Source organism: Cryptomeria japonica, chromosome 1, assembly GCF_030272615.1.
Source record: "Cryptomeria japonica chromosome 1, Sugi_1.0, whole genome shotgun sequence".
NCBI lineage: Eukaryota > Viridiplantae > Streptophyta > Pinopsida > Cupressales > Cupressaceae > Cryptomeria > Cryptomeria japonica.
In genome coordinates, this window is record NC_081405.1 from 512853289 (window position 1) to 512866394 (window position 13106).

General features: G+C 33.5%; 1 protein-coding gene across 3 annotated transcripts; it reads right to left on the minus strand.

Moving 5' to 3' along the window:
- Nucleotides 1-6530: 6530 nt before the first annotated feature.
- Nucleotides 6531-11187, minus strand: LOC131070304 (leucine-rich repeat receptor-like serine/threonine-protein kinase At2g14510). Of its 3 annotated transcripts, none has more exons than XM_058005810.2 (15): nt 10946-11187; nt 10290-10845; nt 9712-10175; nt 9479-9614; nt 9291-9363; nt 9078-9145; nt 8897-8968; nt 8705-8773; nt 8389-8573; nt 8066-8271; nt 7820-7943; nt 7668-7736; nt 7401-7587; nt 7186-7294; nt 6531-7107 (listed from the first exon to the last, which is right to left on the minus strand). In XM_058005810.2, exons 1-15 carry the CDS (start codon nt 11025-11027, stop codon nt 6847-6849), a joined length of 2661 nt encoding a protein of 886 aa, XP_057861793.2. In that variant the 5' UTR covers nt 11028-11187; the 3' UTR covers nt 6531-6846. The 3 variants fall into 3 exon arrangements, with proteins under 3 accessions (XP_057861793.2, XP_057861792.2, XP_057861794.2); XM_058005809.2 differs by having other exon boundaries at nt 8383-8573; XM_058005811.2 differs by lacking the exon at nt 8897-8968 and having other exon boundaries at nt 8383-8573.
- Nucleotides 11188-13106: the final 1919 nt, after the last annotated feature.

Below are 13106 nucleotides of genomic sequence, written 5' to 3' on the forward strand. Positions count from 1 at the left end.
TCATTATATCTTACACATTACAAAATGATCTAATCAATTAACCTATATACCCTTACAATCTTTCATGCCTAATGTTGGCTTACAAAGATAATTGAAAAATGAATATACATGTAGGCTCAATTGCACATATACATAAATATCAAAATCAATTGCTGATTTTCGGATCTCTCAAATGATGTCGGCCTCCTATACCGATAACGCGATGAATTCATGTTGGCCAACAATTTTGGTACCCAAAAAATTCCTTCCAACTGGTGAAGATACCTACTGGTGTCGGTGCCGATGAATTGTCTGCTGGTAAACAATCAGACCAAAATATGAAGCTAGAATATGTTCTCGTCAATGACAACATATTAAAACCAATCAAATGAGTGTCAATTACCAACACAAAGTTGACATACATTCAATTCTGGTTATCACTTCCACATCTCATGACTAGGGAATTGAGCAAATGGATGTGAAGATAGAATTCCTTCACGGTGATTTAGAAGAAGAAATAATAAGTCATAACAGAGAATTTCATGGTAAAAGGTAAATAAAATCTAGTTTGAAAGTTTAAAAATTCTTTGCATGTTTTGAAAAAATATCTTAGGATGTCATACCAATTGTTTAATACCTATTTGTTGAGTTTGATATTTCAGAGATGTAATTTCAATCATTGTGTTTACTTCAAAATTGATAGTGGTTGCATTCTCATTATTTGTCAAAATTGTATCTTACTATTTGCGAATGGATGTTTGATTTCTAACTTGAAGTCTTAGTTATCAAAACAATTCAAAATGAAACATTTGTGTGCAACTAGGTATATTATTAGAATAAAAATAATATTAAATAGAGATAACATAAATATTTGGTTAAGAAAAAATAAGTATGTGAATTTTGCATTGGTGAGATTCAATGTGACAACTTGTAGATCAATGATAGTTTTTGTTGCACTAGGAATGAAGTTAATCTATTGAGGATCATCCAAAATATCTTATTGAGGTGGGGGACATGGCTATTGTACCATATGTGAGTATTGTTGGTAGTCTTATATATGCTATAGTTTGTACTAGACCAGACATTGTCCAAGTAGTGGGAGTCCTGAGATGATATATGGCTAATCCTAGATGGGTACATTAGCATGAAGTTAAGAGAATGTTTAGATATTTGATGGTTACTTTTAAGTATTCTTTATGATTTTATTACCCTAACATTCTATGAGTATACATTCATATATGGATTAAGATTAAGAAGGTGACATTAACAGTAGAAGATCCATTTAATGGTTATGTTTGGTGGTGCTATTAGCTAGATAAGTAAGCGATATGTTATACTAGTTGTTTTGTCCATGAAAAAAGCATAATATATGGAAGCTACTCATGCTTGTAAGGAATATTTATGGATTAGATGGTTGTATTCACATATTAGGTTTTATGCAACATTGATTACTATCTGTTGTGATAGTTAGAGTGCTACTTTCTTAGCAAACAGTCCAACTTTCTAATGCGAGGAAAAACCATATAGATGCTCAGTTTCATTTTATTCATTATATGGTAGAGGGTGGAAAGGTTAAATAGGGGAAGACTGAAACTTTTTCAAATTTTACAAATGCATTGACAAAATACAAATGTAGAGAAGTTTAGATGATGTTATAGCTCTATGTGCCTCTTTGCCCCTTGTAGTTGAATGATATGTTCTTGAGAGGTCTTGAAAAAGTTGGAGAATATTGAGATTAACATGTCTCAATCTTTAAAATCCCTATCATTGGTATTTGGATTTATCTATTTAATATTTGGTTTATTTTTACTTTCCTACAAGACAATTTTATTTGCACATGTTGTTTATCATCAAGTGGGAGTTAGCATATTGACTTTTCATCCTATTAGAAATATGACATGGAATATTTTATACTCCCATGAAGGATGGCATCCCTCTTGGAATATCTTAGAGTTTTGTGAGGTAGGTTAAAAGTGTCAAGTAATGACAAAATATGGTAAGATTATCTGACACACCTACCTATGATAGTTTATGACAACTTATGATAATATTTTATAATAACTTATCACAACCAACTATTCTTGGAGGTAAGTGCCCATGCATGCTTGATTGCTGCATATGTCAGGATGCTTTCATGTTGAGGAATCTAATTGAATGTAATGGAGGTTCCTAAGTTGGGAGACTCTATGATGGTTTATTATAATGCTTCAAATGAAAGTAGGTTGCATACATGAGAGTGTTGTGCATGCCAAGTGCCTAATGTCTTATCATCTCAAATGAGTGCAACATGGACTTAGGAGTCCATTTTGGTCTCATTTGTATGTGCATTTTAAAATGAATAAAAAATATATTTTGTTGTATATTTTTCATGTTGTAGTTTCTAGTTATCTATAGGTGAACTGTTATGCTACCAAAATCAATCCAGGTTGTGGGTTCATGTCAATAGTCTTGTTGAAGACACTATTGTATTGGGATTGTATTGTACTCACCATTTCAATTAAAAAAAGTATTATTCTTTTGGAGTATTAGGTTTCTCTCCTAAAAGGGTTTTCCCTGTGTATATCATGTGTACATGGGTATAATCTTTATGCATGTTTAATATCTCTATTTGAATGTGTTTCTATTTCTATAGAAAATATTTGTAATAAAAAATTGCATATTTTTCCACAATAGATTAATGTTTTTTGATAAAGATAAACGGGTTTTACATGGACTTGAAACCAAAAGTTTTACAGAAACAGGCTATCAGCCAACCAAATATTAACCAACATTAAAACAAGGGAACACCCCAAACCGAGCTCAAAAGCAAAAAGAAACAACAGGCAACAAAACAAAGCACAAACAAACACTCAATTAAGCAAGTGCACCAACTCATTTTTCTTCTGGATGGTAGCCTTGTTGATTTCCTCCAAGTCCTCCATAATGAACCTGGAGGTACCCTTATTGCTTCTCCTTCTTCTGGTCCTGGAATTAGGGCCCATAGTTTTATTCCCACCCACAACAAAGTCTTCACCGCCCAATTCTTTCTTTCTGTTACTGTCACCAAGATAATCACTGTAAATAGGATTGGAGCTATACTCCACCATAATGGTATTGATCTTTTCTAGCCCCTCCATACTATTTCTCATGGCCTCCTTACTTATGTCTACCAAATTCTTAACGTTATTCTTGATCTCCTCCATGGACATCTCAACCTTCTCAATTCTTTGCTTATGATTACATTTCATATCCTCCACATCATGGGAAAGCTTCAAGTCATGATCATGAGCTTCTCCATTTTGTATGCTTAGGCAAATTAGTGAAGATATCAATTATCTCCTTAATCCCCTCTTTGAGGATACCAATCTCCTTCCCCACCCACTTCCAGAAGTTCTCCTAGCTTCTAGTTGCTTCCATCACTAGATTTATCAGAGTACTTTCCTTCTATAAACAAATATCCACATCTTTAGGCAGACTCCCCTTCTTATCCTCCAGGACATGAAGAGGAATGTCCAAGTTGATTTCCTGGTCCAAGGTCTTGGGACCATAGTCTTTAGAAACCAACTTCTTCTTTTTGGAATAAGGCTCAGTTTGAGAAACCATCTTACTGGTCGATTTATATTTACTTGCAGCCCATTTGGGGGGGGTTCTTGCTGCTATGGGTTCCAAGAGTTACCAACATCTCATCCACTTCAACTGGCTTGTGATCAGGGTCAACAAGAGGTTTGGTGCTCCCACTATCCTCCATCTCCATATCCGTATCAGATACATCTTAAACATCAGTATTAGGGATTTGGCCTTTTTGAGAGAGAGAGAGGGCATAACTTCATGGTCTTTTACATACTCCATAATGAGAACAATAAGCCCTTCATGGAGGACTATATTATTTGGATTCTCGACATGTTTTTCTATACTATTCTCCAAAGAAGAAACCTAATAGAATGGAGTCGAAATAACTTTGCCATGCCTAAAGTGATTTAAGATGGTAAAATGATAAGAAAAGATACTGGCATATCTGCCATCAAGCATAATCTACCTCATAATGAATTCGGCCATATCCACCTAGGGAGCCATTAGGTCCTTCCTATTGTATCCACAATCTGCCATTTTATTAACTCTTAAATGCTCCTTAGCTTTATCAAAAACAAATTCCATGTCTTCCTCCCCTATTTTTATGTCTTTGTAAAACCTTTTCACATTCATAGCCAAACCTGTAACCATAGCCACCAAGGTTTCATCCATCTGAAATTCAGCACCATAAGCCCTCAAAACCCCTTTCTTCCATCCGTTGACAAACATTTCCGTGAGGAAAGGAGAAGGGCCATGGGGTCTTTCCAAGAAGGGAACCATCCCCCATTAACAATTTCCTGCCACGCCTCCTTATTTTTCTTCCATTTATCAAAAGTGGGTTGTTCTTGCCTATTCTTGTCCCCACCCATAATGGTCTGGGTCACCAAACAAAAGCAGGAAATGGGCCACACAAGACAAGTCTCTAAACGGAAGCAGGATAGGGGCCACACAAGAAGACATAGAATCTAGGCACAAGGGAAGTTTCTAGATCTTTGAATAGGGAAATCGAAAGGAAACCATTTCGCCAACAACTTAATCAAATCATGATTATTCTTCATTAATTACCACAAGTGGATGGTATCATCATATGCCAAGTCGCACAAGTTTTTTGGGAAAGAGTCCCGATTGATCCACCATTTTTCCACAACATAGCCCACCACCATATTGGCTAATAAATCCGTCGCTTTATTGTCTTCCTAAAATACGTGAGATATTTTGAATTCATCCAACTCTTTAATCATATCACAAGAATCTTTAATCAAGTTGGCAATAGTCCAGCTAGGATCAGTACGCCCATTCAAACAATTGATAATGTTAAGTGAGTCAGATTCCAGCTAGACCTTTCTATATCCTTCCCTTTTAGCCATGTTAACAATAGATTAGTGTTAGGACTTGTATTTTTCACACTTTTACTTCCTTTCAATATTAACTTCAAATTTTTTAACTGTAACATTTACTAAATTAAGTTAGGTTTCAATTACTTAAATAATTCTACTTTTATGTTAACTATGCTACTTTGGAAGAATTGTCTCAATCCTTCTTTTTTAATTTTAGCCACTTCACACACTAAATTTATTAATACTAACATACATAGTGTATGACAATTTTAATACATCATCTTCCTTTGAAATTATAACCAAAACAATTGCCTTGTATCCAATATATCAATAAAACATTATCATATGTTTATTATATGTCTTATCTTATATTTTTAACTTATTTTTGGGTTTTCACTCCCTTCTTATTTCTTAGGATTAATATCTCAAATACTGCATTGTAGAGATAGAAAAATCTCTTTTTATTTTTACATACTCAGGACATATTTATTCAATAATTATAGTACTAGCTTCTTAACTTCTCTTTTTTTATTATCATTTTTAAATTTCTTATTTTTACACCCAAGTTCAACAAAATTAAATCATACTTCTAAATATTAAATAAAAAACATAATGAGACGAGAGTTTATCTTGGATAAGGATATTATTTAAATATCCCTAAGAAAGAAAAAATTTACCATCCTATCACTATAAGCTAAAACTTATAAATTTGCTACAATGAATAGTGAGGGGGTTCTATATCCTATTGCTATTATCTTCTAAGGTTCCATTTTTTTTTAGGACTAAGAGGAATAATGAGGTAAACTTAGATACTATGAAATCCAAGAAATATTATTGTTAGCATTATATAGGCATTTTATTCTTTGTTGATGAGACTAGAGAGATTTAAACAAATTTTTTGTTATGCATGTTGTTCTAATAAATCTTTCTTTGAGTATCATGTGCCTTGTGATCCCTGACATCTTGATAAATTAGGCTATGAGTATCTTTTTAGAGTCGATGTTGAGTACTAATCTTGGTCATAAAGATTATAAATGGCCTCTATTATTACCTCTAAGATACTATTAGAAGAATTCACCCTAATTTAAATGGTAAGCATCAATTCAAATACTAGCTATACAAAGTTCAAATATTTCTATGTAATAATATGCTTACATATTATATAAATAGTAATACATGGACATATCCTTTTAGATGAGGATTCAATGAAAAGATTACTCACTCATCAAAATTCAAGTAACAACAAATGGAATTTATTGAATAGAAGTCTATTAAAAAACAAATTGTCTCTATTGTTGTATAGTGATAACTGATTTTACAATCAAAAGGCTTTAATATCTTATAATGTAGATTAGAGAATTTATAAGATTCATAGATATAAAACGTTTGTAAGAGTATAAATTCTAACATAATAAGAAGCTATTAAATAAAAACAACCACCATGCATTATAAAATTTATTTTCATAATAGTCAAAATTCTATATAAAAAAAATTTACTTATAATATTCTATTATTGTGGATTTAAATTTGTGTAATTATCTTTGAAACTAATTCAATTAAAAATAAAAAATTTTAAAATCCTTCATTAAAAACAAAAACTATTGAAAATTGTAAAAAAATTTTAATCTATTTTTTTGTTGAAAGAAAGAGAATAAAAACTAGAAGTTTTTTTACAATAAATAACAGCTTATGATATTGTTATTACTGTATAGTTTTTGAGTCAAACTGATTAACTCGTAAACAACAACTACTATTTCTCTTGCTTATAAACCAAAACTACAAACACTAAAGATTGTCTAATATCATTAAATACACACTATCCTTATATATCAGTCTTCAAATATGACCATGTTTCCGATGGTTCATAAGGGATCCACAACTATTTAATACACCTATTACCTATTACAATTAAAAGTCTATAAAAGAAGACACTTTTGTGTGGGAATCTTTGCACAACTGAAGGAGATCCGCAATTATATGGCTACCTAAGTTGGGGCATTTCAAGTACACTTGATGATGCATTCCAAGCGTATCCAGATTCACTGTTATCATCCACTAAAAGTGCCTTCGCTTCTGCTAGCTCTTTCACAACACTATTCATTGTGGGTCTATTTACTGGTCTCGGTTCCACACACGTGTATGCAATCTCTGCAACTTTCCATGCAGATGCTAAATTATATCGCCCACCCAATGAAGAATCCATCAGGTCTTCTAGTCTCCCACAGGAAAGCAAATTTTTTGCCTGTGTCAGAAAGAAGATGAGAACCGTAAGTTATCATCAATGGGAAAAAACAAATAGATTTTATATAGAGTAAGTTACCGATTCGACTATTCCCTTCTTGGGCGGTACTCCAGAAATAATCTCCAACAAAACAACACCAAAACTGTAGACATCACTCTTCTCATTTAAGGACATCGTTCCAAAATATCTGGATCAGGTTTCAAATTTAGTGTAATGTCAACCATTTGATGAATGTCAAACTACTTGCTTGTTTGATTAAAAAAACATCAAATAATGGCGAGGTATGAAAATACTCAGGATCAAGATAGCCGAGGGTGCCCTTGACATTAGTAGTTACGTAGCTTTTGGAAGTGTCAAACAACTTCGATAGACCGAAGTCAGTTATCTTGGCAAACATTTTTTTATCCAAAAGTATATTACTACACTTAATATCTCTGTGTATGATTGGAGGACTACAACCCTCATGCAGATATAGCAATCCTGCAAGGGATGTAAGATATTTGTAATGCGAACGAGCAATTTTACTAAAAGAAATTAAAGTAATTACACAAACAGATTACCCTCTGCTGCTTGGAGAGCAATGTTGAGCCTGGTTTCCCAATCAAGTGGTTTCTCTTGCTTCGCTGAGCCTGTAAATAGAATAAGAAGTCCTTTTACAAAAAGAAATGTGTCTACTTTAATTTTGTTCATAGTAATATGGAATAAACAATACCGTATAAATGGTCCATCAGCGTTCCAAATTCCATAAATTCGTATACTAAGGCCACTGTAGGTTGTCTGCAGTACCCAATTAGTTTTACAAGATTCTTATGGTAAATTCTTGAAAGGAGATTTACCTGGGCCAAGAACACAAGCACCATATGTTAACAGGCATTTTGGGCTGAGAGAAATGTATGAGAAAGATATAAAATTCTTGTTATAATTGAAACTTCCATTAATTTGTTAAGGCAGAAAAAACCTCATTTCGAAACTCTTGTTTTCCTTGAGATGAATAGGTTGAAAGTATCTTCACTGCAACATCGTTTCCTGAAAGTTGGCCATAGAACACAGATCCAAAGCCTCCCTTACCGATAAATGTAGAATAGTTATTTGTAGCCGCTTTAATATCTTCTTCAGTGTATTCTACCGCTGAGTTTTTAATAAATTCGTTTGGATCATCTACATCTGTTTCAAAAGAGTAAATAGAACAAAGGTCTCAAACAAATTACAAGAGCTAAAATAATAATTATTGCTTTTAAATAAACCCTTTTCAAGTCACAGGAATTCAGAAAAGACCTGTACATGATTGTTGAGGTTGCGTAATAGAATTGTTTGTGGTGAGATTTCCTCGATCATATTTATTTCTCCATAGATGAATCCCGAATATCACAACAATTAGCAGAACCAAACAGCCAATACTGAGTCCTATAATCCATCTTTTCCCTTTGTTTTTCTTGTCCTGTGGAGACTTGCTTTGTGGATAAACTCTGCAAGGTAGAGAGAACAATTAAGATGCCAAAGGTTAAAACAAAATTATTTGAATAATTCTCTTTTTGATATATAGAGCAATAATGGTTTCTCTCCAAGGAGACAAAGGCAAGAAAGGATATCCTCGTACCGAAGGTTTAAACCAGGCTTAATTAAACCAGGTGGCAAATCTCCATCTAACTTATTGTTCTGCAAAAATCTAATCACCATAAAAGGTAGTAATTAAAAACAAACCTGGTTGAGTTAACACCATCTTTGACTAAACTATCAAAAAGTAAATAAAATTGTTACAAGAAAAATAAGATGTCTTGAACAAACATACAGTTCATTTAACATGGGGAGTTTCTCTAATGAACTCGGAATGTCTCCAGTCAGTTGATTATTTTGCACTTGCCTTCGATATGCCAAGGAAATTAGAGATTAACACTGACAAACTACCTTTCTCATTCATCTATGTATATAAGAATAAAGCTTTCGAAAGAAGATAGTGAAGGATCTCTTACAATGTTGTAAGCTTCATCAATGTGCTGAGATCTGGAATAGAGCCTGTAAAATTATTGTTGCCTAACAGCTAAAACAAATACCATAAACTTATTAGTCACTTATTAAATTGACGGGAGCTACACCCTATAGATTGCAAAATAAAATTTATAATTATTTTTAAAAATTTGTACTTCCCAATATCTAATGCAAGTGGAGGTGGGTGTTTGTCTTACCAACTGTTTTAATGCTGTTAAGTTGGCTATGCTTGGAGGTATATTGCCAGTGAGACCCATGTTTGTTAAATTCCTAGAAAGAGTTGAAGTTATGTGGGTTAACAGCCTTCAGTGCTGAAAAGAAACCTAATGTATTCCTTGCTCTAAGTTTTAATGAATTTCTATGATTTTTAAGAAAAGAATTTTACACAGTAATCACTCGTGGAGGGTCTTCTTCATTGCACATAACACCAGTTATTGGTAAACCTGCAGGCAAACATGGATCTCCTGTTGTCCAAACATCTGGAACATTCACTGTCTCTGCTACTTTTCTAATAGCAAGTACTGTATCACACGTTCACGAAAATATTAGACGATATCCCTGTTAAGCTGAATAAGCTGAGTATAATGAAGCAGGCTGCAGATGCAGAAATAAACTTACCATCTCCTGCGTCTGTCATATTGGTGATGTTTAGTATTTCATATGCTTCAGCTGCATTTATGAATGGCCTCATCTCGGATCCTGCTTGTGAACGTATGTTTATGTCTATAGACTTAGTTGCGCTAAGCTCTAGACGACTTTCTAGTGCCCAGCACTTATACTCAGAAACTTCTATTTCTACTTTTGGAACATTGCCAATGAAGACCTGGAATGTGTTGTTCCCTGAAAGGCTTGTCTTATTGATGTTGCACAAGTAAAGAGCAAAATAGTAAATGCCCCGGGCAAGATTCAGCCAGTTCGAAACAAGCAAATCTTCCCCTTCTTGTGGTGTGATAGCAGTCATTAATACTGATACAGGTGGTTGGTTTTTTATGCTCCCAAAAGAAGAGTCATTCGTGCTGATAGTTGTTGTTAACGGCACCTGAAAAGGTAGCCACAGGCGATCATACTGGTCGTAGGGAAACCTGTACCACGACGACAACATTACATTTGATAAGATCAACACATCTCTTCATCACAACAGCAAAAAACGAAATAAAAAATGAGTAACTGCCAAATGAAATAGTGATTATGCTTACTCTATCTCATTAGAGCTGCCAAAATTTATACCAGAGAAGCGTTTTAAAGCGTTGTAGTTGAAATCAGTGTAAGAGTTATACGTTGTAGATTGTAGCGGCCTCAACTCAATGGTTGAAATGAAAACATAATAACTTTCAGGTGTCTCTAAATTTCTAGCCAGGCATACGCTCATGCTATCCCTTTTGGGGGTCAAGATGATTTCGTAAAAGACAGAGAAAGAATTTGGGAAAATCGTCAGGTCGACTATTGCCCACTTGATTCCCTCTATATACAAATCGAAGACGCTTGCTAAACGAAGATTTTCAAATCCTCTCAAAACAAACCTGACCCTTGCCAGATATTGTATATAAGGCCTTACGGGCAGTAAGTAACAATGTTTATTTGCTTCCACATTTGTAAAATAGGCAACGTACTGATATTGAAAGGCGGTACTGTTAGAACTGAATGGAGACATAATGGAGGTGTTTCTGAATTTGATGAACAAGGAATCTGTAATCCAGTCCAACTTTCCATTCGTTTCGTTATTTGAGGCGCCACAGTTAATACTTAGAAATCCTTCATATAAAAAGCAAAGACCAGCCAGATCAGAGTGCAAAAATTAGAAACATCGTTTTTCAATCAAAGTAAAACTTTATTGAAATAAATTGGAATTTACCATCTGGGTTTGCCAATGTGCAGCGACTGAGTAATCCAATGAAAGCTGTGATTGCTAACAAGGTTAAGCTTATGAATTTCATGATGATCAATGCAAATTGCAAGCGGGGAAGGGAATGAAAGAGAAATATGCATACTGAGCTGTGGCATCGATATAAAAGTTGTGGTTCTCAGTGGTTCGACTGGGTCAATTGACTGTGGTCCAAAGAAAATATTCTCCGAAAAACCATCCGTTTTCACACCTCACACTCACAAATGAGTTAATTGGGCCATTTTAGTGTTGCGCTGGGTTAAATGTTCGTCAATATAGGGGCCTTTTTTGTCCCTATAAAATGCTCCCATCACAGATATAATTAACGACCTCTCAATTATTACTCTACATATTAACACTTCAAAATGTGAAAGTGAGAGTTTTAACATTATTAAAATTTCATACTTATACTTCAATCTTAAACAAATTTTGTTTTCGTTTTAAATTAGATTTTTACTTATCATGATCTTTTCTAAGTTTATATTGTAAGTTTATTTATAGAGACATGCTTATGTTTATATGTGTTTTTCTAATGGTTCTTAGGAAAATAAAATAAATATATAGTATTTTTCATTTTTTAAGTTAAAGGTATTTTTATATGAAGGGAATAGGTTGATTTCCAAAATCGATAGTTCATAGCATTCAGAGGTGTGCAATACAATCAAAATCTTAGTATTGTTGGTTTTTCTTTCTCCTTTTCTGGTAGATTATTTACCATTAACCATTTAGTTATACCAATAATTTTGTGTTTGTATTATTTAATTTCTTTGTTCTTAAGTTCATTTTTTGAAAGTCAACCTAAATGCCAAGCCTTGATTCAAAATTAAATCTTTCATGTTGGTTAAAGGCATTTTTATATGAAGCGGATGGGCTGACTTCCAAAATCGATAGTTCACATCATCCAATGTTGTGTAAGACAATCAAATCCTGCTATTGTTGGATTTCATTAACATTGGTTTTTCTTTCTCCTTTTTTGTTGGATTATTTACCATTAACACCATCTAGTTATAACAATAATTTTATGTTTGCATTATTTAATTTCTTTGTTCTTAAGTTCATTTTAGGAAAAGGCAACCTAAATGCCAAGCCTTGACTCAAAATTACATCTTTCATGTTGCATTCTTTTCTCACAGTTAAGTATACACTAGCACAAATCGGAGGTTCAAGGGATACGCCAATAGGATATTAAAGGTAAAATAAATAATATATTTTAATATTATATAATTAGCTGATAGGCTTTAATGTGGGCTTTTAAGCTCGAAAAATTATCAATAAGCCGGAAAAAATCCGACCACCAAAAGCCTCCTTCTTGTCGGCGGCCAAAAATTTGTTGCTATTGTGTCTATATTTATTGGCAAGGGTTTTAAAAAATTCAGTCTCCAGCTCCATTGTTGCTTGTAAGCCACATCCGTGTCACGATATTTATTAGCAACTAGTTTATTGTACCATGCAAGTGTTTCCTGTAGACACGTAAACCTACATGGCATGGGACCAGTTGTGTGGTGTTTTCCAAAGTGGTGTTCAAGTCTGCAAATTTTTTTCTATCTGTATTTGATAATCAATCCCAGGCACTTGACAAGTAATGTTTTGTTTTCATTTTCAATGGGTTGTGGTGTTTGTTTGAAGGTTTTGTGAATTAACTCTTGGACTACATGTCTGCATTGATACAATTATGGTTCATTTGAGGAAAATATGTTGAAGTTGATTTTATTGTCAAAATGAGATACCATTATTGTGACTTGTAGTTGGAAATACATTAAAAATCCATTAAACACCACTCTGAAGGACAGGTTATTTTGAGTTTTTGATTTAGGGTTTCTTAGAATTTATTCTGTGCTTGATTTAATTTTTTTGTCAAACAATTATTAAACTAAGTCAATTTGTTGTTCACCAAGAAATACGATCTTAAAATTTGGTTTCTATTTTCATCTCCACCTGAATCCCTTTCTCCATTCGAGGGGGGGACGTTTCTAAGGTTTTTATCATTTGCATGTGGAAGAACAAGTTATAGTTAGTTCCTTTGTATGATCAAAATGAATGATTATGTGAAACCACTACAAAGGACAAGTGATTTCAAGTTTCTAATTTAGGGTTTCTCACAACTTTTGTGTGCTTGATTTGATTATTTTGT